This window comes from Dermacentor albipictus, chromosome 5, assembly GCF_038994185.2.
Source record: "Dermacentor albipictus isolate Rhodes 1998 colony chromosome 5, USDA_Dalb.pri_finalv2, whole genome shotgun sequence".
Classification (NCBI taxonomy): Eukaryota; Metazoa; Arthropoda; class Arachnida; order Ixodida; family Ixodidae; genus Dermacentor; species Dermacentor albipictus.
The window spans coordinates 144663998-144691277 of NC_091825.1; the positions used below are offsets into that span (position 1 = coordinate 144663998).

The 27280-nt window shown below is 46.8% G+C and overlaps 2 protein-coding genes across 3 annotated transcripts in view; one reads left to right on the forward strand and one right to left on the reverse strand.

The window, feature by feature from the left end:
• LOC135906318 (arylsulfatase B-like) overlaps nucleotides 1–27280 on the reverse strand; it is a 194007-nt gene that overhangs the window by 56254 nt on the left and 110473 nt on the right. The gene's annotated exons all lie outside the window — the stretch shown is intronic.
• LOC135906315 (serine/threonine-protein kinase haspin-like) lies at nucleotides 656–25878 on the forward strand. The gene is made up of 9 exons (XM_065437657.2): nucleotides 656–1125; nucleotides 8930–9033; nucleotides 10470–10631; nucleotides 11940–12002; nucleotides 12229–12329; nucleotides 14921–14988; nucleotides 18005–18236; nucleotides 20460–20556; nucleotides 22943–25878. Exons 1-9 carry the CDS (start codon nucleotides 979–981, stop codon nucleotides 23190–23192), a joined length of 1224 nt encoding a protein of 407 aa, XP_065293729.1. The 5' UTR covers nucleotides 656–978; the 3' UTR covers nucleotides 23193–25878.

The following is a 27280-nucleotide window of genomic DNA, read 5'->3' on the forward strand; positions in this document are numbered from 1 at the left end:
TCGACAAATGTAACGATGAAGAAGCGCCGGCTAGCCCGGTGCATCTCTTGCGTATGAAATATAAAGAAGTGCCGGTTAGTCAGGCGCATCACTAGCGCTTTACGCACGAAGGCCGGTTCGGACTGCTCGAAGGATTTTTGGCTACCGCACCGAGTTCTCTCTCCTCGAGTACCCTGTCAATAAACGCCTTGACAGAATATTTACACGCAAACACAAAAGATGTCTCGAGTTTGCCCGGTGGGGTGGTAGCAACATTCGCCCGGCATTGCCGCTTGTGATTCTTCAACGTTAGATTGCTCGAAAATTAAATCAGTCCGTCTCGTAAGACAATGAATGGTTCATACGTCCTTAAGCAATGGCTCATATGGCCGTAAACGTGGCCTCCCCATCATGACGACAGAAGAAAAGTGAAATTCTACGATAGAATGCCGAGCGGCAACGCAGGCAGCTCCGGAACACGACGCCGAATGCGGGAGCAGCAGCACGAGCGCGTTTGTGCAGTAGCGCTGTGGAAGGAGACGACGACGCTCGAACCATTGCTGACGACGACAGCGTCAGGGAACTCCGACAACGACGGCGCAGGGTACACATAAACAGCTTCGCTATAAAAGAACAAGCGGAAGCAAACGACAGACGGGACCCAAGAGGAAGGCGTCATCGCCGATTGGTGTCGTCCACCCCGTCCTGTGGCAGCGTGCGCAAGCGTCCGAGTGGCGACCGCCGAGCTCGTGCTTGTCCAACGCAATTCGTCGAAGGCGACAGCTGCGTTGCACTGGCCGGACATCGTATAATCGTGAGGCACGCGAAAAAGACGATCGCCCCGCAGCACGAGACCACGCGCACTTGGTAGAGGGCAGAAATTGCGCTGGTTTGGACCAGAAGCCGGGAGCACAAGGACGAAGAAGAAGAAGAAAAGAAGAAGTGTTCGGTGGCACCTGCCCGGTCCTCGGAAGCGCAAGCACAGACCTTTCGACAGTCATGCTCCTCGCCCTCGCACTTGTCGCCGCAGCATTCCTATTCCTGCTCAAGAAGGTCTCCTGGACTGTGGTGAAGAGCACCAGGCTGCTTCTTGGGCATTGCTTTCACTGCCTCATCGAATGCACTGCCATGGACCTCATAAGTCAGGTAAAGCGAATCAAGCTTACGCAAGAACGAGAAGAAAGCATTCGTTTTTAGACGAAATCGACTCGTCCGTTGCCCACCACGTACGGTTTCTTTTTATCGTTCCTTTTTTTTTACTTTGACTTTTATAAATATCTCCGCAGGCTCCCTTCTACTACGTCCTCCCTTCTGAATGCCCATGATACCATTTTGTTCACCCCTCGCTCGAACTCGCTCTTAGTTTAGGTATTTTAACGGCCACCCTAACAGAACCCATGTAAGCAGTGGCGTAGCCAGAAATTTCGTTCGGGGGGGGGCTCACTTTGCAGCTCGGCCTGCTCCTTATAAAATTAGTCGAGGAATCTATATATATATATATATATATATATATATATATATATATATATATATATATATATATATATATATATATATATATATATATATATATATATATGTCTGTCATTCAACAACCTTGTTTACATTTTTGTACATATGCAACGACCAGGGGAAAATCGCAATGACGCTTTCCTTTGTTAGAATGTATTGCGCAGGAGCAGCTGTCACCGGTTGTGCATTGCGAGTAATTGCTCCGAAATTATAGACGAAACAGAGAGCACATATAAAAAGCAGGAGTTCTGAAGGATATACGAGGGCGAGTCAAATGAAAGTGAGCCAATGCGAATGTATGACAAAGGGGGTACTTTATTTAAAAGTAGTCACCATGAGTATTTAGACACTTGCCCTACTAACGAGTCGCGTAATTCCCGTCTCATAAAACTCCTTGGGTTGCTGCCTCGAAAATCTGTAAATGACTACACGTCATCTTCCGACACGAATCTGGTTCCCTTGAGCAGTTTCTTCAAATTTTACCAAATGTGGAAGATGCAAGGCAACAGGTCTGGGCTGCATGATAATAATAATAATATTTGGGGTTTTACGTGCCAAAACCACTTTCTGATTATGAGGCACGCCGTAGTGGAGGACTCCGGAAATTTAGACCACCTGGGGTTCTTTAACGTGCACCTAAATCTAAGCACACGGGTGTTTTCGCATTTCGCCCCCATCGAAATGCGGCCGCCGTGGCCGGGATTCGATCCCGCGACCTCGTGCTCAGCAGCCCAACACCATAGCCACTGAGTGGGCTGCATGAGGGATGTTGCAGCGTTTCCCACTTGAACTTTGCCAGTTTTGTATTAACCACATCAGCGACGTGGGACCGGGCAATGTCGTGAAGCAAGATGTCCCCAATGCTCAATTTTCCACGTCGTTTGATTCCTAATTGCGACACGCAGCTGATCCGATCTTTCACAATATCTGAAACGATTTAGAGTCTCTCCAGGTTAAGGAAATTCGATCAATAGTGGCCCCTAACGATCTAAAAAGAAGTCAACGCTTTTTTTGCATAAATGACGGCCTTTGTTTTCCTTGGGAGTGGTGAATTCAAATGTTTCCACTGTAAGCTTTGCCGTAGTGTTTCAGGCTAGCAGTAGCGGCACTATGAGTCATCCCCGGTCGCAATTGCAGATAAAAAGTCGTCACTCTCGTCTGGGGTTCTTTGACGTACACTTAAATCTAAGTACACGGGTGTTTTCGCATTTCGCCTCCATCGAAATGCAGCCGCCGTGACCGGGATTCTATTCGCCCGACCTCGTGCTCAGCAGCCGAACACCATAGCCACTGAGCAACCACGGCCTTTTCAATTGTGTTGGAAGTGATTGCACGGTGGCTTTGGCCCGGCCATGGATCGTCTTTGTAACTTTCATGTGCTTCTTTGAACAGTTTGCTACAACGCTTCACAGTGGCCAATGACACGCAATGTTCAACGCATACGGCAGCCATACGGCGAATAATTTCTTTTTGGGAAACATCTTCATTTGTCAAAAACCTCACGACACCAAGCTGTTCAACTTTTGAAGTTCCATTATGTCACGCAACCATGTTCAACCCCGTGTATAAGCGCATTAAAGAACATTTAACCTCACCTCTGCATGTCACTTGTAAAGTAGATGCGTATGTGCTACGCACATGCATCGAAAATAATGAACCGAACCATTATTGCGCGGGGTGGGTTGTCTCACTTTCATTTGACTCGCCTTGGGACATTAGAAATGCGAAGATACAATGGAACATACAAATGTGAAGATACAGCTTGATACAGGGCAAAAAATTGTCACTGGAAACAATGTTCACTGCGCATATGCACAAAACCTCGCAACAAGATATTTAAATATACGCATAAGTCACCAATAAATCTACGTACCTAAGAAAAAGTCACCATATATAATGCGTCAAACAAGGCAAATAAACAGGTTCCGCAACCACAGATTCACAGATCACAGCACCCCCCCCCCTCCCTCCACTCCCAAAATGTATTGCGTGCGACGGAAGGCGGCGCGCTTCCTTCCCGCTTTTCTCCCTTGCGCACACAAGACTCGGCCACCATCGTCGGCTCACCCCCTCCCCTTCCCCCTGCACTTTTTCACTCGCACATAGAGCATGCGGCGCGCGGTCACGATGTTATCGCCCTTGACCGTTATTTATACGGAACACGAGGGCAACGACAGAAATGCGCCTGGATTCTTCATAAAGCTGCTATCGCAATAATGAAATAGTATCCGGCAACTGAAGCGTCCCGTCGCCCATTACTTTCCGCAAAAGAAGTAACAAAATCGAACTTTCACCATGCGAAAATTCGCTGCGCCGCAACAATGTCTTCTTTGTTTTTTGTGGGCGGGGGGCGGCGAAATAGAATAACGCAAAGGAAAGCATGTTGGCTACAATCGAATGCCTACTTTGGGCACCTAGTGTGGCTACCGAAGGAATATCGAAGAAAACGTGTGACGCTTGGTCCACAGAAACCATACGCGTACTGCTCGCTATCCTACACCGGCGAGACAAAATTTTCCGGAGAGATTGCGCTAAAGCGAACGCGTTGCAATCCATCGAGTCCCCACAGTGCTGGCGGCGAGCGACTATGCATTGTTTCTTTTTCTCGTCTGCTAGCCAGAAAACGTCCAAAACTCTGCCAGGCGAAAATGCAGTCGGCCAGAGAAAAACAAACGCGCATCCAAGTGCGGCCCGCGGTTATCGATGCAGCACGAGAAAAACGCATGCGCTCTGGCTGGATCGGCAGTTCGCGGGTTGCGAGAAAAAAAAAGAAAAACAAATGAGAAAGAGGCTCAATATACCCTCGCGAATAAAAGTCTAGGTAGAAAAATGAATAAGAACTTAGTTACAATGGTGGCTCTAGAGTCTTGACACCGCATTTCGATGGGGGCGAAATGCGAAAACACCCGTGTGCTTAGATTTAGGTGCACGTTAAAGAACCCCAGGTGGTCAAAATTTCCGGAGTCCTCCACTACGGCGTGCCTCATAATCAGAAAGTGGTTTTGGCACGTAAAACCCCAAATATTATTATTATTAGAGTCTTGACATGGATGCTTCGGCGCAGGTGAAAAAAAATGTTCATACTCTTTTCTGTGACCTGACTGCACAAATGAACCGCCACAACGCTTTGTCTTATCGGACCTCGCTGCGTGCTTTGTCAACTTGTCTGATAGTATGTTGATTTGGCTTGTCTCGTTGTATGGCCCGATGTACGACTTTAGAAAAGTCGATGCACCTTTCGCGTCAAATGTTTACAACAGCATTAAACCCAAGAAGTTCCGGAATTGAAAATCTAAAGCACGACTTTGAAAATGTCAATGGACCTTTCGCATCAAAATGTTATGAGAACTTTATACCCACAACGTTTCAGAATTGAAATCCAAGCGCTCCGTAGATTCCGCGGCCTCCACGAGATGCCGAGACGAGCCCGCTAGCCTTCACAACGCCCTTGAAATTTTGTGCCCGGTGGGGCTCCTTGCGTTACGATATGTGACTCCCGATGCATGGGCGTTGCCCCGAAATCCAGCCCGATTTAGCAATGTTCGCGCTAAAATGTCTTTGCGAGCGTGAATTAAGGACATTCTAGGCAAAATCGAGCATGATTTCTGGCGCCGGGAGTCGCTTTGGTCGGCGGCACATGGCAGCACGAAAAAATTTCGGGGGGGGGGGCTGAAGCCCCATAAGCCCCCCCCCCCCCCCCCCTGGCTACGCCCCTGCATGTAAGCATACTCCCACTAAGAACAGGGCGTTTTCGCAACCCCGATGCAAGTAGCGTGATCTCATTTTGCCCGAATATACCCCTTTGCGAACTAATGATGTTCGGAGCCAGATACTCGACAGCATTCTACTCGAGAACGATAACGGACCAACAATTGTACTGATGAGCGGTAAACAACGTGCACGTTTCCATTAACTAATAGCAACTGCACGAATGTAACCTTTAAATGGACACTGAAGAAAGATACTAAATCAATTTACACTGCAATGTATTCTTTCAAAACTCTGTTTTCTTTATATTTTGAGGCAATATCGATTAATTAATTAGCCTAGAGAATGAAAATGACAGTCCCATCTTTTTTCTCGCAGTTTGACATCATGGTGATGTCAGATTGCATCGCATTTGAGCTTATCGACTTTAGGCTATCTTGGAACAGATCCTTGTGCATCTTACACGGCGTTTCCCACAATATATATACTAGAGGGAACTCTGGCGCTGCGTTGGTTGACCCACCATGGGAATGATGGGAAGCACGTGGATTTCTCTGATCTTCGTGCTTGTGGATTCAGACGTTCTTGTGGCTTTGTATATTACCATTTATGTGCATTACTTGTCGTAAATTTCAGAGCAATCTATACCCTTCAAAGTGCAAAAGACGCTGCGAACCCGCACAATCGCTACTAATGGCAACGACTTAGCTTGACGAGGTGGCATAACCGAAACGCGCCATTAGCAACAAGGCACTGGCATGCCCACAATAAATTCATAAGCGCGTTTCGCATCTCCTATCTATACATGCGTGCCTGGCTTAATCGTTTCAATATCAGGCCTCTGTGCCAGAGGTCCCGTGTTCGAATCCTGCCATCGGAAAATTTTAATGTTTCGTTCATTATTCACTGCGCAGTACACTTTTGAAAATCAGGAATTTATAAAGCCACAGAGCCGTTTGAAGCCAGAATGACGAAGTTTAGGCAAATCCATGTATTTCGCCATAATGCCCACGCTGGCGCAACTGCTCCCATTATCGCCCCCATAGACACTACCACCAGAGTTCCGTCTAGTAATTATTTTATTGTATCAAACTCTATCCTACACACTAACTGAGTACCAGCAGACGCCCTCGAAATCCTTGAAGCCATACTGCGCGCTTCCATATGGAAAATACAAGGTGACGTCGCTTCCCGCTTTAAGCTACATTAAGCATGAAATGATTCTAGCTCCCGTTGACGGCGACCTTCAAGTGTCGCCCGCCGTGGTTGCTCAGTGGCTATGGTGTTGGGCTGCTGAGCACAAGGTCGCGGGATCGAATCCCGACCACAGCGGCCGCATTACGATGGGGGCGAAATGCGAAAACACCCGTGTGGTTAGATTTAGGTGCACATTAAAGACCCGCAGGTGGTCGAAATTTCCGGAGTCCTCCACTACGGCGTGCCTCATAATCAGAAAGTGGTTTTGGCACGTAAAACCCCATGATGTTTTAACCTTCAAGCGACCTTGAGCCAGAAGCCAGAGCTTTAACCGGGCACTGAAACGAGAACATCCGGTCAAGTTGCGAGTGCGAAACGAGATCAAAGGGGCAAACCGTCAAGGCCGCCTTACATAGACTAGTTACCCTCCAAAGAAGTTACATAACCTATTTCTTCCGAGTTCTTCTAACTGTATCTTCACAACATCCCTCAAGCTTAACTTCCAGTACGCTGAACTTTTATTTGTCATTTCCAATAGCGACATCCAAAAGGCGGATACAGAGCACTATGCGCCCGACTCTCATCTGTTGGCGTTGAGAAAGAGTCGTCTATGCTCCTTTCAACGTCATGGGTCTCTAGGTCCGCGACGCGCCCGGCTCGTCCGGCAGCGTCCAAGCCGGTGGCGTCCGGCACACCACGGACGGCTGTTTGACCGAGACGAGACTTTTAATGAGGGTCTGTCTGCGACAGGAAACTATCGCGTCCACATGGAACCTTGTGCACTGGTGTGGTACGGGGTGCTGGGGTGTGCCGCTGCTAACATGCACACCCATTTTAAGATTGTGGCTAGCATCATCTCCAACCAATCTGCATTGCCGGTAGCCATTTCATGCTTACAACTACTCCATATAACGGCAGAGCCACATTTCTTTGTTGTTGCGTCATTTCTGTCTTACGAGCTTTCTTTTCGCGGTTTGAATAACTTCATTAGTGCCGTAGAAGCGTCATACAAAAATGCAGCTCAGATTAGTGTTTCTCTTTAGGGTTCCTTTAAAGCACGGCGCACATGGCACAACGCGGCGTCCGATATGACGTGCGAACGCGTCCGAAAGGTGGCTGTTCCGATTGCTGGAACACGCTGAAAACTGTTGGACCCCGTTGCTACTCGAGGGATGTGGTTTTTGATAGCGAAGTTCACGTCGCACTCCATGTCATGCGCGGATCTGTACCTTGTGTCTCCTCTTTGCAGCTTTACATAAGACAGTGTGGAACGACTGCTGCAAAACAGAGGTATTGTAGTTTATCCGCCAGATACACTTCCCCAGAATTTTTATTTTAAAGCGTGCCCCTCGGCACTTTTCTGGGACTCTGTGTTTTGGCATGCGCCCTGTACCAGTGGCGACGGCTCTCCCGCATGCGGGCACACCGTACGAGAGCTCTCGTTGTCCGAAGTCAGCTATGAGCCGGAGGACCATACCAAGGTCGTCCTGAAGACAACGCAGAGGATACCGACACCGCCTCCACCTCGACCTCTCGCACAGAGTTCCTGGAAGACGACGATCCGCTGGTTGGTCTTCAAGGCAACATTTTCTTCGCAACATTTTCGAGCGCAGCGTTGAGCGTCGGCGTGCCTCGGCGGCGTAGCAGAGCGCAGCGAAAGCGAGAGCGAAGCCAGAGCGGGGAAGAAAGTGGAGGAGGAGGCTGCAGTGGAAGAATACCTTCTAGACCAGTAGAAGGTGTTGAGCGGAAGCATGAAGAAGACAGCAGTGGAAGCCACCTTGAGATACCACCATAAGCCGATCATGTCCGCCCATCCTTATTTATCTAGGGACCTTACTCACCCTCGGATGCGACGGCACCGGCTGCGCGGGGAAAAATAGAACCAGAAAGGTCGCCTTCGCGCATAGCGTTCACCGCAAGCGCTTTTTGGTTAAGATTACGGTCGCATCAGCTGCAGTTGCCTGGAAGCGGCAACTGTGTGGCCGGTCTACATACTGCGTCGCGCACCAGTCGGTGCGGTGATCGGTGCGATGTCTCATTATATCGCGACATGGAAACACGTATAGAGCTGCGCTGAAATTTCGCATTAGGCAGTATGGGAATCGTCGGTGATCTTTCTGACCCCCGTCCCACAGCGTCAAGCTCTACTTCTTGAAGCACAGTAATCCGCGCATGCACGCGTAATGCGAAGACTAGGCTTCGCATTAGGCGTGCGGCCAGTTGTTCTTCCTGCGCCCTCTGTTCCCCTTCTTCTCGTCTATCACAAGAAAGTGGTTCGGGACTCATCCAATCTATCTATCTATCTATCTATCTATCTATCTATCTATCTATCTATCTATCTATCTATCTATCTATCTATCTATCTATCTATCTATCTATCTATCTATCTATCTATCTATCTATCTATCTATCTATCTATCTATCTATCTATCTATCTATCTATCTATCTTTTTGTTTTTTGCTTGTTTTCTTGCTTGCTTCCGTGTTTGTTTTGCTTTTCAACGTACCCTGTAAACGCTTTTCTTGCCCACAGGGCTCTGAGCACCTGTCTGCGAACATAGACGAAGCGTTCGCAAGCCTGCTCGCAGCCTGCGGTCAGCAGTCATTCGCGACGTTCGACCAGCTCTTCAGCCACATGTACGCGGTCTCGGTAACATTTTATCGCATCTTCATACAAATTGTAGCGGGAACTTCATAAGAACAAAACACTTATTTGTTGCATTAGCCAATGCTTCAAAACTAACTCTTATCTTCCATGTATTTTTCCTTCATTGACATAGCTTTATTTGAAGCCAAGTTACTTTCTCCTGTAACAATATTTATTTTTTTACTGTGCTGCGACGATCAATATTTGCTTCGCGTAATGTTCGGGTTGTGGGATCGGCTCCTACCTACGACAATCTTTTGTTTTTTTTCATCCACTCTGATTTCGCTTTAATTTATCATTCCTACACTTCAAATAAAACTACAAATAACATCTCTTGTGCTTTTCTTGGCTTCATTTCTGCTGGCTTCATAAGGTTATTATTTGCAGAACAATAATGCAGAAAGGTGTCCCACTTAACACTGTCAGAAGATCGTCCAGATAGAGAAATTAAATACATATATATTTCAATCCAATACGATTCAATTTGTTTTCCATAAGATCTACTGAAGGCCACTTTCGGTAAAAAACGGAATCAACCGATTGATAGGAACTCAGATTCCTCTACTAGGCAATGTGTAACCACGCAGAAAACTACAGTTGAGTTGCATTGTCAATAGCGGAACATAGAGCAGGGAAAGAAAAGAGAAAGAAAGGAAAATGTCACAGCTTCGCCCGAAAGGCGAAGCACCGATTGTGATAGCAAGCAAGTATAAAGCTATACGGCGGTATAGGCCGGTGTAGAATCCTACACCGGCGGCCACGAGGGCCGTAACTTGAAAGTGATCTGGGATTAGTACGTGCCTAGGTGCGCCGAGAGCCTATAGTTTTGTGTCTGCCGAGTTCTCGCCGCTGAGTTCGCTTTGAAGCGAGATGCAGAACGAAGGTCAATTCGCTCGCTGCTGTGGCCGCTCTTCCTTCCTCATGCTAGCATTTCGACAGCAAGAGTCCGTGGTGCTCATTGAGTGATATAAGCTTATGTTTGCCAGTACGGACGCGACAGCATGCTTGTCACATTAATTAACGGCCGATAAGGCTACTATCAATACTTCGTATAGCTGTCTACTAATTTGGTATCGCAATCGATATTTCGTCGTTTGTGCAAAACTTCTACTTTTTCGTTAATCATTGTTCTAGTGCTTCGAATTATCGATACATTCATCTTCCTTACAATGACAGCTCCTTGTTTGCTCGTTTGCAGGCTACCAGCTAGTTCACTTGATTAGCTTACTTGGAAGACCAATTTTCAGAATGTTTGGAGGGGGTACGGAGAATTTTCTTTTGATGGTGAAGTCTTCTTTCTGAATATAACAAGAAAAAGCGCGCGGGTGTTGGAATTGACAGCGCAGTGAGGAATGGTAAACTAAAATTATATTTCCTCCATTGTGTCTTACACATTGGCCACTTACTTTCTATCTCACTTCTCAAGTGTTTTAAAGGAGGAAGACAAGTTCGAGAAGATTGCCGAGGGCAAGAACTCGGAGGTCTTCCGCATCCAGACTTATACGGGCGACAGCGTGCTCAAGGTGGTGAAGCTCGGCTACACGCAAGAGTCGCAGCATCGCCTCTTGACCGAAATGAAGATAGCCTCGTGAGTGCGCATGCCATCGACTGTGCTTAGTTTAGTGCAGTTTACAGGGCATACGCCAGCGCTGTGGCGTCAGGGAGCGATGCTGGCGGCGGTGCAAGGTGCTCTGTGGACATTCCGATCACGATAAACCGATATCGCCCTTTTGCGAATTATCCATCCGCATCGGACCATTATGAACCCTGCCGAAATGTACTCCCCCGGCGGCACGCGTATTAACCCTTTTCGCGGCGATCCCGTGGGCGCTGCCATGTTTGATCACGTGGTAGCGCGCGTCTATTGCTTCCCTCAACTGCCTCCATTGCCCCCACGTTTACAATGTGTGTGTGCATTTATTGTGCATATACGGCGCGCAAATATTCAGTTATGCGCCCGCTGACTTATTGCCGCTTTGGCGATAGAGTGGGCGTAAGATGCCGTGCCAGTTGGAATAGATGTGTGTAGATACTGCGCGCGAAACGAACTACGACATGAATGGACGATACTCCCTTTGTCGTTGTTTAACGAGCGGCACTCGCCCGTGTCGACGGTCCGGGGCAGAATCACTTTGTTAGAGCGCTAGTGATACAACGCTGGCGGATGAGCAAATTTCAGTATCCTCGAGGAAAGCCGTACATGTCGGAAGTGCCAGTAACACGTACGGAAAATTTCAGCAACGATCCGCGAAGTTGGATACTCGGATACATTCCATTCCTTAGTATACCAGTCACCATCTTTGCGGCCAACTACTGCAGAAGTCTTCAATCCACATGATGCAATCCGTCATGATTGGAGCACGGTGCTTTAGCGAAATCTCAGTTGCATTTCGGACACCTGATCGCACAGAAGCAAGGTGGAAGCGGTAATACAGGTGTTCTGTGGCGTTAATGGTTTCGTACTTGTGCGCTCTCGCTGAGGCGACATGCGGCGCACCTCCCAAAGCGCCATCTCGTTTCTCTAGAACAAACTGCTCCGCGAAAAGGGTCAATAGCACCGCCGCGAGGACCTTGAAAGCGATCTGCGAAACTGGCAGTGTGCTGCATTTGCTGAGAGCTCCGTGAGCGCTGTGTTTTCGCGTTGAATGGACAGTCAGCACGAAGCAAAAATCATTCGTTGGTGCGGGCTCTGTCTTGCAAACGATCGTCTTACATAACGGACGTACGGTTTTCTCATTGGGTAAGCACAGAAGTGCTTACGCGTTTAAAACAAACACAGGTCTGTACTATGTACGCCTGCTGTATAGAAAGACTGTCACCAACACATTTCTTTGTGAGATCATGCAGGAACGTCACAGATTTTTCTTATCTCGGCGTCTGTATTCCGGTCCTGCAGGAGGCTCACAGCGCTAAGAGACAGGCTGGACTTCTTCACGAAGGGCTTCGTCGAACTCAAGAGGTAAGAAAAAGGCTCGCGTCACGAGAGCATTCCATGTAGCCAAGTGCCTAGAAGGTGTGAGTCAGTCTGCTTGTATATCCTAACGCGGGGTTTCGACAGCGGAAGTTAGGTACGCACAAATCGAAAGGTCAAACGTCTAATTGCGTGCGTTGTATGGCGAACATTTCGCATTATTGAACATGAATTTTCACGATGCGTGGTATCTGCGTTTCCTTTTTCATCGCAGCGTCACTTGCGTGTTCGACAAATGCCCCGCAGAACTCCTCGAGGCCCGAGAACAAGCAGCCCGAACGCTACATGATGAGCGCCGAGACGGAAATGAGTCGGGTGAGGAAAGAAAGGAAGACTCAAAGCCGGTTTGTCGTCTGGCACAGTGAGATTTGTCTACATTTACAATAGTACCACATACCAGAGTGGAAGGTGCACAAGAAGCGCATGACGATTCAGACTGTTCAGTCGGCGCTATGAGGCGGGTGGACGCTCGGTGCATGGAAGGTCACGTGCACTGGAACGATCGCGCTACTATTTCCTTAACGTCATGTCTAGGCAAAGCTATGGAACATGTCATCCTAAATCGACTCACGAAATACGTTGAGCAGAACGAGATCCTCCCATACAACCTGATCGGCTTTCGTCCAGGGCTGTCAACTCAGGATGCTATGCTGTTGATCAAACATCAACTTATACAGGCTAGCCCAGCGCATACGAAAGCTCTTTTGGGATTGGATGTGGAAAAAGCTTTTGATCGTATAAAGCATAAGGCAATACTTGACGTTCTCTCGGAGATGGGTTTGTGTAAGAGACTTTTTAACATGATTAAGGACTTTCTTAGAAATAGAACTGCACAACTCATGCTGGGTGAGCTTAAATCAGAAGCTAAGAATTTGGGAAATTGGGGCACTCCACAAGGGGCTGTGCTCTCACCCATGCTATTCAATTTAGCAATGTCCAATGTCGCAAGAAATATGGAGAAAATTGAGGGTATACGTTATGTGATATATGCCGACGACATAACCATATGGAGTGCCAAGGGCAATATAGGACAGACAGAGAACAGATTACAGGAAAGTTTATACGTTGTAGAGAACACACTGAAAGCCATGGGGTTGAAATGCTCGGCATCCAAATCAGAACTCTTAGTCATTAAACATTGCAGAAAGGGTCGTAAACCAAGAGGTTACATTCCGGAAGATGAGCCAAGAGTGTGCTTATATACTCATGAAGGATCCGCAATCAGGCTAGTTGAAAAAATCAAGGTTCTTGGGTATCACATAGACGGAAACAATACTAACTACAGAACAATACAACATATCTCGAATAAAACAGATGAGGTCATTAGGTTACTAAGGATAATTACCAATAGACACAGAGGCCTGGGAGAAGACAGCGCTTTGAGGATAATACATGCCTTTGCTCTCTGTCACTTCACTTATGTGGCTGGATTATTCAAATGGAAGCAGGCAGAACTTAACAAACTTAATGTGATGCTCAGGAAGCTCGTTAAAGTAGCCCTAGGTATACCCAGTAACGCTGCAACCGACAAACTCATGAGTCTAGGGGTGCACAATACAATGCAAGAAATTGCGGAGGCCCAACAGCTAGCGCAACACGAAAGATTGACAAAGTCACGAGCTGGCAGGAACGTATTACAGGCAATAGGTGCAGAACTGAATACATCGAGGAGTCCAATAGAGGCTGAAGTAGAATTAATGACTGAAGTTAGGAGCAAGATCAGAACCAACCCTCTCCCCAGAAACATGCATCCAGAATATAATGTCGAAAGGAGAAAGGCAAGAGCTAAAGCACTCTTGAAGGAAATAGAGCAGCAGAACCAACTGGCAGCTATAGTTGATGCCGCCTGGGTGAACGGTAAAGAAGCCTATACGGCCATTGTATCAAATTATCAAGGGAAGTTGCAAGACGCTCTCACGATTTTTACCAAGGACCCCACGGTGGCGGAACAAGCGGCAATTGCTCTAGCCATCAGGAGTAATAAGTGGGCCTTCATTTACAGTGATTCGAAAACCGCTGTAAAGTGTTTTGATAAAGGCTACGTAGCTGGAGTTGCAGCTAAACTTTTTGAAAACATTGTGATTATGACAACTGAAATCCGATGGTTTCCTGCGCATATGGGGAAAGTGGACGAGACTCGGGTAAACCTCAATGAGGTTGCTCATGACTTGGCACGAGGACTTGCTAACCGTGACAGTCACAACCGAGCCGTTCACCATCAAGCGAGGGAATCCAGAGACCATTTATTAACGTACAATGATGTTACCAAACATTACTATTTAGGACGCAGACAATTCCCATTGCCACATTCAAAACTGAACAGGGCTCAGGCAGTCTCACTGCGTTTATTGCAAACGGGTACATATCCCACACCGTACACCATTAATAAAATATATCCAGAGAGGGAGATTAAGATGGAATGCAATGATTGTAATGGCATAATTGGAATCAGACATATGCTGGCGGGGTGTCCCGCGACTCTCCCCAACCTCGATGAAGAATGGACACAGTGGGAGAAAAGGATTCAAAGCCCATTGTTTCAGGACCAACTAAGGGCAGTCCAGAGGGCCCATGATGTCGCTGAAAGGCTTGGCCTGACAGTGCCAACGTGGGAGCGGCCCGCCTTGGCTTGAGAAGTCGAGCCTCCGGACCTCAGTACAATAAACGTTTTCACACACACTTATTTTGGCTAACGGCAGCTGTTGCGGTATCTCAGCAAAACGGTATCGGAGGCAGTAAATCATACCATCTAGAGCAGCCGCTTTTTCCTAAAGTTGTGAAGGAGACATCGGGTGGTCGCAAATACAAAAAATATCTATGTAGATAAATCTCGAAACTTAAATCACTAACTGAGCCAGTGTACGTATCTTCATGTCAGTACTGAGCCTTCGTCATATCCTTCGCAGTTCAAACACCTCGAGCCTACCTGGTCTGGCACATGTCATACGGAGGCGTTCCTCTCGACAAGATCGAGGTGGGTGCGTGGTTTATGAGGAATTCACTCGCCCTTTAGACCAGAATGATGTGCTCTCGCTTGCAAGTGCGCTCTTTATCTTGGCCCTGGTGCCCAGCTGTCAGTCTGAACTGTGTTGCATGACGGGGCAGCCGACGACAAAGCCATGGCGAGCGAACAGTAGCAGCAAGCACGTTCTAAGAAGAGACTGAGCACTATCGCAGCTCTTTTGCTTTTCCGGCCAGTTACCGCAAGCCTCGGCAAAACAGTCCTGCCCCCTATAACCGCTCAGAAGCTTTGTCGAATAGCCAAGCTTCATGTCTGCGATGAATGCTTGCAAGAATGGACGACTTCGTTGAGGTCGTTCTTGTTCTCGTTTACATCGTTCTTGCTCAGTGCTTTACGGAATAATAACTGCCAAATACCTATTGAAAAGCTCACCACACGTAATAGTATTACTATCAGTTTTAATTCACGCCGTTATTTTCTATCAGACTTTTAATGCGAAGCTGTTAAGGGCTACTTTCCCCACTATCGTGTCCGCGTCTAGAAAAATATCCAAAGATAGTGCAATGCCCGGCCGACCCGCGGCAGAGGTGGCGAAGGCGTAAGCAGTCCCCACACGTGGTCCGATCCCGAAGATAGTGCAGTGCTGGACCAGAGTGGAAGGGCACTGAGTTTGTTTTTTTCTCTTCTTTTCTTGAATGGGATGGCTGCACTGTATTCGACGTCAGAGCCACCGCATCTTTGTTAAGCCGCGGTTGACAGCTTGTTGCCAAGCAGCTGACGCAAATACGTTGTTTGAAACAGAGTGAGTATGTGTTTAGTGGTGCGCGCTCCTAATGACATAACGCGCTCTGACAGTTCCTTTTATACCACATCAATAATCCTCCGCATTCTCACTAACGCTATCCTTATAACGCCGTCTGCGTGGTGCTTTTCTATTGAAAAGGCTACAGGCATATCCGGCCGGCCTGAGAAGTATATGGCCTGTCTGAAGGGAGATTGACAAAAGCGCCTCCGTCAATGCATGTTTACGTTAATAGCGCAAGAAAGACCAGAACTCCAGAAAAAACGACGGGACAAGCGCCAAGTCCGAACTAAGCTTTCTTCCGTATACGAAACGCGCTTTCTAAATCGCTGTAACAAAAATTTCCGCAAAATGTATTTTCCTTCGAGAAATGGTTGCATTAACTGCTGTGAGACAAAATTACACAGTACTGGGCGCGGTATCTTTGACTCTGGCCGGCCAGTCTACGTTTCCGTTCATAATGTGAAATCAGCGGTCCCCACGATGCAGTGACACGTGCAGCAAGAAGCACGGTGACGTAGCATTGTCGTCTGCAGCGCTTGTCTCTAATGAACGCGTTTTTCAACTCTACGAACATTTCAGGGACACTTCAAAGAAAGACTGGGTCGACCTGAATCAGTAAATCACCCCTCTACTTAACGTCAGAAACCAGTCTTACAGTGAGAATAGGCCTGGTGGCTTGGTAAGACAGAAAGAACCAAGGGCAAGTGAAGGTGCCATGACGTCATCAATTGGGATGGCGTCTAATCGTGCCTGCAGATTTTTAAAATTATTTTTGTTGTTATCGTTAAATATACAGAATGTCACCTACATGACCCAAAGAGAGCGACTTTCGACAACCTTTACTGAGGCATACCAAATGAATTCGAAAGAAAAATTCAAATCTCCCACGCCACGCTGACGTACCGACACCAGATTTTGGAGTCGAAAATGAAAAAAAAAAGGAGAAGTGGAACTGTGGCCTTTTTCACTTCTTACCCATCCGGGGCAAAGCAGAAGAGTGGGTCTAAAAATTAATCTGCAGAAAACCAAAGTAATGCCTAACAGTCTCGGGAAGAGAACAGCAGTTTACGATAGGTAGCGAGTCACTGGAAGCGGTAAAGGAATACATCTACTTGGGCCCGCTAGTGACAGCGGATCCGGATCACGAGACTCAAATAATCAGAAGAATGAGAATGGGCTGGGGTGCCTTTGGCAGGCATTCTCAGATCATGGACAGCAGGTTGCCATTATCCCTCAAAAGAAAATTGTATAACAGCTGTGTCTTACCAGTACTCACGCATGGGACAGAAACCTGGAGGCTTACGAAAACGTTCCTACTTAAATTGAGGACGACGCAACGAACTATGGAAAGAACAATGATAGGTGTAACGTTAAGGGATAAGAAGAGAGCAGATTGGGTAAGGGAGCAACCGCGAGTTAATGACATCTTAGCTGAAATCAAGCAAAAGCTATGGGCATGGGCAGAGCATGTAATGAGGAGGAAAGATAACCGATGGTCATTAAGAGTTATGGAATGAATTCCAAGGGAAGGGAAGCGTAGCAGGTGGCGATAGAAAGTTTGGTGGGTGGATGAGATTAAGAAGTTTACAGGGACAACATGGCCACAATCAACACATGACCGGGGTAGTTGGAGAAGTATGGGACAGGCCTTTGCCCTGCAGTGGGCGTAACCGGGATGATGATGATTATTATATTTGTATTTTTTTTCAGTGGCAGTCTCCATATAAAGGTGCAACTTACTTTTGAATATTCCGACTGTAGAGATAAAAATGTACCAATAAATCAATATATTAAGGAGGGGCTTGAAGAGAGTTTCGACAAGTTTATCGGTGTCACTGCTGTTAGTGTTGAATCTAACACCAGAAGGCCCTCAACTTAATAACAGCAAGCACATCTACTTGTGACAGGTATTTCATTTCATTAACATGATATTACGCATCGTGTTCCATAGATGTCATTCAATCAATTAATGTTTGTAATAACGACGACCAGTCTGACCTAAATATTTATGCTGCAGGTTGTTTTTTTTTCTTCAGTGCTCGCGCCGTGTTTCTGTAAAGACAAACGAACTTGCAGCCTTTAAAACGGCTCAATCATAATTCTACACTGGAAATGCCTATAATCAACATTCCGGAAAATTAAGAAAGAAGGAATTGGGATATGAAAGATTATTATATCAGCATAAACTATTTAGTTCTTCAAACTCCTTTTCCTGCGCTACAGTTGAAGAGGCCGCTAAACCTCTGGAGCGTCCTGCACCAGGTGGCGATGTCCCTGGCCGTGGCCGAAGAGGCACTGCAATTCGAACACCGGGCACTCTTGCTGCGTCGTGTGCTCGTCAAGTACACGCACGAGTACGCCTCCCGCTACACCATCCGCGGCCGCGACTATGTCATCGAGACGTGGTTTCTGGAGGCCTGCATCTTGGGCGGCGCCTCGGCCCGTCTCAGCGATGGTCAGTCTCGCGGCCAGAGTGCAGGCGAGAACGCTCGATTAGGCTTTGGAACGAGGTAGCGCCGTCGTTGCACTGACAGCACGAGCACCCGCAATAGAGACAGATATATAAAGCAAGGAACGGAAAGGCAGGGAGGTCAACTAGGCGAGCGTCCGGTTTGCTACCCTGCAGTGCGGTTAAGTGAAATGGAAATAACTGTCCGTTGCGTAATTGTTACAGTATCGGACTTCTGTGCTAGACGTCCTCTGTTCTAACCCCGCCTTCGAACAATTTTATTTATCTATTCAAATACCTGTACGCACACATATACATCTGGAACACCAAGGCGACCAGTGGGGACAAGGGCATTAACCCAGTAGCACAAACCATCTGATATCGTCAGGCGGCACGATCTTCAAGATCGGCCACCTAAAGAGGTTAGGAAGTGGCCCGATACGAAACGCGGAGGTTAGCTCGCTATAAGACATTGTCTTCAAGACATCAACGGCGTTAACTCAGACCGCTCGGTCTGTGTGCCGGTCCTTCCGTGTGCCGCTCCTCATGCCACTGTGGTCACACTGTCCACGAACCACGGTCATCATTTGAGAAGTGTTATCCAATTTCATCCCATCCGATTGTCATTCATATGTTCTCCATCCCGTAAGGGAGGGCAGAGCACAGCGTAAGAACACCATTTCCTTTCTTCAAAGCACTATTTCTATACACTCACGGAACGGTCATTCATGTCGAGTAACTAACATGTCCCACCTCATAAGCATCTTTCACGTCGCAGAACTCACTCCTTTCAAGTTCAAGTTCAAGTTTTATTCTTCTTCTAGTACAGACTAGAAACGTCCTCCCGGGCTAAAAGCTGCCGTCAGCAGCTTGACTGGACCCAGGAGGCGTTATACATGGCAACGCGATAACAATAACTTTTTAGTACAAAGAACGTAAGCAGAAGTTTACTAAACATAAACTAAACATAAAATTGAAAAAACTGAGTTACATGCTTATGAATGGATATGTCAAAAAAAGATGCCTTTTTTTATACAAGTAAACAAATAGGCAAACAAGAAAAAACATAGACCCCCATGTAATACCCTCGTAATGAGGGCCTTTCGGGGTATTTTGAATAAATAAATAAATATGCATCGTTATACATGAATATATGTGTTATAGGTTAACGAAACACATCTTCAACTCTTTACGAGAGAATTTATTAGCGTGAACATGATTATTTAGAATTTTCGGCAAGTTGGGTTTAATAGATTGCAACTTATACTCGGTGCGAAATCCTGAACCTTGGTACAAGCCAAGGTTCAGGATTTCTTAAATGCATAGGTATGTCATAGTGCAGCAAGGTCGCTAGTGATGTAAGAAAATCTCTCCATTCTTTCCTTGCAAAATATTTGTAAAAAACGATATTCATAGTATCGATCTACCCATATGATTTGGTATGTTTGCGATAATGTTTTTGTTGTTGATCGGGCTTCAATATTAGCAATGTGTCGGAAAAGTGTCTTTTGTAATGCAACTATTTTATTTATGTTAGTTCGCGTTGTCGTTGCCCATACTAAACTGCAGTAATTAAATTGCGAGGTGAACACCCTGGCCCCGGTACATATATCACCGCATGATAACTCTGGCATCATCACAATTCACGACAGCATGACAACGATGGAATGACGGAATAGGAATGACATCGATGAATCACGAACGGTGAGTCGACGACGGAAAGGCAATTGGATCACGTTTCTCAAATGATGACGATTGTATATGGGCAGTGTGACCATGACGGCACTACGCAACGCCATGATGTCTACGATGGCGAGACGCGATGGTACGACGAGCTAGACACGGACGGACGGACGGACGGACGGACGGACAGGCAGGCAGGCAGGCAGGCAGGCAGACAGATAGACCAAATGACTAACCGACCAACCGATCGACCGACCGACTGAGTGAGCGAACTCCATTAAAGCCTCCTTTGTACTTCTGCCCTTTCGATTATAATTTTTACATTCTTTATTTAACATGCGGCGCTCGTGGTACTTCAGGTCAGGCATTGAACTCTTTACATGTTCAGCATTTCTCGGGCGAATTACAGCAGCAAGCGTACCAAAGAAAAAAAATTATGCGTCCTTCGAAACTTCGTTTTCTAAGATCTGGGGAACTACCACTTGACATAAACGGTGTTCTTTGTACTTGTTGCTCTTTGAGGCTAATTTTCTTCCGTCGTCGCAGGCGACACACCGGTCTTCACGGTGATCAAGGACGATTCACACGAGCCGATGGAGCGTCACCTTCTCAACGTCGACATTAATATGAAGATAGTAATCAGGTAATATACGCACTTTCCTGTGCCTTATAGTCGCGAGCAAAAGTTTGTGGACCAAAAGTAGCGTGTCTTTTTTTAATAGCGCACGAACTACGCGCGCGTTTTCGTCTAATACAATGTACAAAACAGATTCCAGCCCGTGGAGCTGCTCTAGAAGATATCTTCATTTTTTCCTGATGCCGTGGTCTGCAAACATTTACTCGCGACTGTACGTTGTTACCAACTGACCTTACAATAAGTAGGAACAGCGGGGTAATCTACAGCTCCTGTCTCGCTGCTTTTACTGTTTATAACTGCTCCGGTGTGTCGTTCGGTACTCGGCATTCGTAATTTACTTAGCAAGTTAGCGTACTAATAAATGCCATTTGGACTTCGTGCAGGGCATCTCGCCTTCGTTGTTACTTTGAAGCTTAGCTTTATTGCGTGCAGCGTGTATGTCTGCGAGTGTGCGTTCTGTATGTGTGATCGCTGTGTGTGTTCCGTGACTATCGTCCTACAGCTGAAGTGACACAGCAGGCGTTCAGGCAGGCTAACATCTACAGCTTATCATTGCAGCCACAATTTTTTTCCTTTTTTTATCCCTGTGTATCTGTCCACGCCTTTTATGTATGCACCGCATATACTCCATGGACAAATGTCGCTGACACGCGCTTATTTCCTCTGTTCTAACGCGGTTCATAGATTCCTGAACAAGCTACACGGGCATTAGCCGAGAAGAAGGGTAAACACGCACGTCCACAACTTCCCTATAGAAAATATGTTGACATAATCTATGACATATTTCTATCGACATAAAAATATTGATAGAAATACGTGGACAGTTCGTCGAGCTTTCCGACGGGGGCAGTTACAAGCCCGTCGTAGAATTTTGCCTCGTTTGTAAATACAGCGCGACGCGCACTCAAAAGAAGCACGCACTCAGTGTTCTATCCCGCAGAGCTGTTTATGGCACGGAGAACCCTTAGACCCGTTTATATAGGTATCAGTTGCTTAACGCTTCCCCTAGCCATTTATTAGTTGCTTTTAGTGTTTTAAAACGAAGCTTTGTTTACGAGCTCCCCCGAGCTCTGGCCGAAGGTGGCTGCAGCGAGGTGCAACTGAGGTCTTGTCGAGTAGCTTACCCGCAGGACAGCACACGACTGCACAATGTCACAATCTCCAGTAGCGCGCTGACCCTGGCCCCGGTACTGTGTCATAGCAAAGCGAGCCCATGCCGTAGACTGTGTAACGCGCGGACACGTGACTAACGTTTCGGGGCTTTCCGCGTCTTGCCGTCTGCTGTGGTAGGCAGGTAATCGCTGCGAGGCAAAACGCTGGGCAGAATAGAATCGATTGCGTGGCATTTATTTAACCGCTTCGCGATAGCTTCATTTCTCAAGTTTCAACATTTGGGTCAAATCTGCGTACAATTCTTCATGCGTGGCTAACTTGAAGCGCTGCGTTTGCTATAAGTTTTGATCACTTGGCGATTCCCGTTGAGAATAAACCGTACGCACATATGTATTAATTTTAATATCAACACAATCATTACTAAATGAGAAATGTGCTAAACTGAAGAGGCGCTAAGATGACTTCATTAGAGACACAGCGCAAAAGCGACTTGTTGCCTGTATCCCGATATCCTCTTTATATTACGTTGTCAGAAGTGCTACAGGTGTACATCTCTTTTGATATATTTTGCATATCGTCACCTAACAAAATGAGTTGTACGGAAGTTCTTAAGGTTGACGAAGGCAGAATTGAAGGGTTGTAGGCATCGAGTTGCAAGCAATGTACGCGTCTGCGTGCGTGCGTGCGTGCGTGCGTGCGTGCGTACACACACACACACACACACACACACACACACACACACACACACACACACACACACACACACACACACACACACACACACACACACACACACACACACACACACACACACACACACACACACACACACACACACACACACACGTACAATGTACACCTGCACGCAATGCGTACAGCGCAGACAGCTCCGAGCGTGCACGTATGTACTGTGATGTACGCACTACGTGCACGTGTACATTGTACATTCGAGCGTGTACATATGACACAAACAGCACTCCGGGTCTGACCTGCATAACTTTCAAAACAGTGTGGTCCAACGCCGTGTGCCGCCTCGCACAGTTTCTTTATCGCTTCATATCAACTTTTCTGTCCCTTGCCTACATTTTTTTCATGTTATTACAATCGTCACCGTGGCCGCGAGTCAGTTCAGCCGTCAGCCTTGAGGTGGAACCGTTTCGATGCCCACAGCCTCTCCTTCTTCCTTTCCTAAAGAATATTACTTATTGAATTAATGTTTTATTTTTGATAGGATGGCTTGATCTTTTCTAACACTGTGAAAAAACTGCTACTGGTACAGGAACGACTGGCGCGCATTCCACCCTCTCACCAACCGTCTATGGCTGCGCTACGTGACCAAGGAACTGCGTTGGCTATACAAGCACAGATTTGGCAGCGACATGAACGAATTCGAGACACCCTTCTGGTGGGATATTGGCCGCTGGAAGACGAAGCTATTCAAGTACTCTTCGCTAGCCGAGTTCGTCGAAAACCTCCCCCACGTCCGAGCGCAAAGACGCCAAGGGGGCTTGACGACGACGACGGGTTGACTGCGCGAGGAGAAACACGTTTGCTCGAAATTCTTTCGGCAATATTGGTACAGCCTGTCTTGTTCCTTTGGTATGACACTTTTGCAATGCGGTTGGTGTACCTTTGATGTCTGCCAAAGTCTACTCACCAGCAGAGCGCCAAATACTCTGCTTGTGTCTGGACTTCTTACAAACAATTGTCATTTGCTTGTCAAAAAGGGTACACTCACTCAGCCTTGCAGCCCGGTTAAGACTTATATGCACACTTAACCGTCTTTCGAACGAAACTGATGCCCAATACCAAGCTGAGTGGTATTCATCTTCAGCCTGCCGTGCTTTCCTTTTTAAACAGTTTTGTTGCGATACCGGTATACTTCTTATGTTTGTCAAAAAGCAACTCGTGTTTAGAATGGGAGAACGCGGCTTGGATCACCTTTCGATGAAGTTGACGCTATATCATAAGGTGAGTCATACTGCCCCAGCCTGTCCTGCTATCTTCGTTATGGATTTGTAATGTTCGGCGAACCCTTGACGTTTATCGAACGTCCACTCGCCACGACTGTGCGAGAGTGTATGGGACCTTTTCAGGGCGATCTGCGGACGCCACCAGACTTGGTCACGTGGTGACGCGTCCATGGCTTGTCTCAGCTGTCTCCGTTGCCTCCACCTTTTCAGTGGTTGTGCATGACGCCCCGGTGCGGATAAGCAAACCGTTACTTGACCGTGTGTCGTAGGCGGTGACTGGGTGGATGACACGCGAAGCTTTGGCCACAGATTCTGAGGACACGCAAGCGCTTTTGCAAATTATTGTGCCTTGTCCGAACGGCGCGAGCAGCTTGTACATGCGGTGCTTGCACTTTAAATTAAATCCCGGGATTTTACGCGCCAAAACCGCCAGTTCATTACGAGGCATGCCGCAGTGAAGGATTGACCACCTTGGGGTTCCTTAGCATGCACCCAATGCACGGCACACGGGCGTTTTTGCATTTTTCTCCAATATAGAAAGGCCGGGATTCGATCCCGCGCCTTCGGGCTAATGTAGCGCAGCGCCATAGCCACTATATACGTCACCACGGCAGGTTGAACTTGTACTGGAAGCGGGGCTGGAAATGCTGTCCGTGCCGCGCAGACTTTCCGCTCGTGAATTAAATTAATGTCTGTGTATTTTGCTCTTCATTCTTTATTTGGTTAACACTTTGAAACAGCGGCGTGTCATATTTCCGGTTCGGTGAAATTCCTGGGTGCAGTCACCATCAGATTTGCGACAGATGTTGTTCTTGCTGCGCACAATGCTTGGAACGTATATGTTCTTCACTCTGTAATAGCATGTAGCACAGACATATTATGGCTGCTCACTCGCTTACTCTGTGGACCGCTAAGAAAGCGTTCAGCTACAGACAATCGTGTATTGTCGATGTAGTCACCGTCAGCCATGCTTTGTGGGGTTCTCACCCGTGCTCTTGGAACATTTTTGATACTGTGCGAAAAATTTACTATGGCCGGAAGCTGCATTACTCCCTTTGTCACACTGTAACGAGCGATATACTCACTGTTGCCGTCGTTATTGAGTTTAAGTGCTTTCTTTGGAGGTTAGCGGGACAACGCTGACGGATGTGTGATGTGATAACTTTATTTGGAATCCGGCGATTGGGAGGCCCGGGCCTGGGGCCGCCTAGATGGGCACTGGGAGCTGCTGCTCCCGTGCGGCTTCCTTGGCTCGCTGGACGGCCGAAAGTTGGTCTTGGAGTTCTGAGCTGAGCAGCGCGGCCGACCACCGCGCCCGTAGATTTTCTGGGGACACTTCCATTTTATTTTGGTTATATTTCACATCCGCACAACATGTGTTGAAGAGTGGCTCTAACAGACTTGCATAGCTTGCACACATCGCTCTCGTGTATATCGGGGTAGGAAGTTTTTAGTTGCACGGGACTCGTATAAGTTTCTGTTTGAAGTCACCTCCATGTAACGAATGAGTGCATTATTTTATCCTCGAGGAAAGCCGTGCCTCGCGAAAGTCAGGCGACACAGTCGGTCCTTATTCAGCAGTGGTCCGTGGAATTGGTCACGCAGATTCGTTCCATTCCTTGATATGCCAGTCGCTGTTTTGCAGCCAACTATTGCCCACGTCTTCATTAAGAGCAAAAGCGAACTGCTCCGCTACCATCAAGGGTCTGTCTGTAGGCAGCGAGCATGGGCTTCCAAGGGGCGCGGTTCCTCATTCGGTCATAGGATGCGCATCGAGGCTCCCAATACTCGACACTACTTTCATTCGAGTTAATGTACAAATACGCTTCTTGTTCTTGTTTTTCTTTGTATTTTTTTCCTCTGCGTTCGAAGGCTTATCAAGCGCACAAGGAGTAGCTCTGCTCTCATGCGCCCTTGGAATCGCAGAATTGAAATTGCAAGAAGGTTAAGACGTTTTTCTTCTTTTTTGTTTTATTTGGTTGTTTTTTTTTCTTTCCTTCTTTGTACTGTTCTGGGTATTTTCAAAAAAGTGAGGTACTGCATAAATGAACTTAGCACGCCGAGAAACGGGTGGCCGCATATTTCAGATATCTCCTGTACTGGTGCGTTTGTGTGCGTTTTAAGAACTATGCATTCATATAGCACACCTGACGCCATCTTCCCATATCTACGCCTGACTTGACATCTACATCGCTTTGCTTTCTGACACTTCCCCTTTGCACTAACCATCTGTATTAAACATTTATGAAAATGTGTACGAGTATTGCTTCGTCTGTTGTTTGTTCAAAACCACATGTTCGTATAGGGAATCGCTTGTGGTTTCAGCGTAGAGAGATGCTTACGGCAAATATGCAGCCGAAATTCCTACCTTGATGGTGTGTCAGTGCGTGTTTGTCCTTCGACAAGTGATTACCCCGTCGTAGGAAAAATTTCAACTGAAGACAGCCTGCCTGCAATTTAGACATTAGCCTTTAATCTGAACAACCCCAAAAAGACAGACTGAGGCGAGCATGGCATGCGGTGCCTCAACGCCAGAAATCGGAGGTCATCTTATTGCGCCGACCACCGCCTTTGCCTTGGTTCCATTCTCCAGATATTATTGTTTTACAGGAAACTTGGCTTGTTGCTGGTCAGACTTTTCATCTAAAAAATTTCCGATGTTTTCGATTGGATCGCCTATCTCGACGCGGTGGTTTAGTTTTGTTTGTGTCATCAAAAATCTGCCATAGAGCTACTATAGCATACCAGATAATGTCCCCAGACTGTGAAATCTTAGCACTGGATATAATACTCCCTGGCTGCACACCTTTTTCTATATTAAACACGTACTTCCCCGCTCTATCTCTATTGCTCGCAGTCAGAAGAACATCATACTGGTGGGAGATTTTAATTCTCATCATGTATCGTGGGGTTTCCGAACGGACACTTGTGGAAAACGCTTGTGGGATTGGGTCTTAATGAATAATTTCTCTTGCCTAAATTCGAGAGCACATACTTTCGTACGGGGTCAGTCGCGATCTGCCCTAGATCTTACGTTTGCTACCTCGAGCATGTTTGTCACCTCCTGGATGACTGTAGACTCCGGAACTAGCAGCGATCACCTCCCTATAATTTTTGAACTGCTTACCCCATTGACTAGTTTACATAGTAATGTGCGCACTTTTGTTAATTACGAAAAATTTAAAAATGCGTTAAAATCAGCTTTACACGCTCAGGAGGGCATAGAGAGAGATAATAAAGCAATGAGCCTATGTTCAATTCTAAAACAGTCATCACAAAAAGCTCAGTTTATCGTGCAATCTGCTAAAGGTTGATCGTATTGTCCCTGGTGGAATTCGGACTGCGAGCGAGATTTTAGACGTAGAAAAGCTGCGTGGAAAAAGCTTTTATACAACCAAAGTCCTAATAATTGGGCTGATTATACGTACATATCTAATACATTTAAACGAACAGTGTCAAAGGCTAAGGAGGATTATGATTCCAAGCACTACACATACCTTTCGAAATCTTGCAATAAAAAGGCACTGTTTAAATTTCTTCGATCGCGTAAAGTCATACCGGCGTCCGTGAATGTCGATTCTGTCGGTTTAACAACAAAAGAAGTATCGGAATCACTTGAGAAAATTGCTAAAGGACTTGCGCAA

Coding starts and splice junctions, on each gene's coding strand:
- LOC135906315 (XM_065437657.2), top strand. CDS start 979: ATGCTCCTCGCCCTCGCACTTGTCGCCGCAGCATTCCTATTCCTGCTC. Junction 10,632..11,939: donor ACCGAAATGAAGATAGCCTC/GTGAGTGCGCAT, acceptor CCGGTCCTGCAG/GAGGCTCACAGCGCTAAGAG. Junction 14,989..18,004: donor TTCCTCTCGACAAGATCGAG/GTGGGTGCGTGG, acceptor CCTGCGCTACAG/TTGAAGAGGCCGCTAAACCT.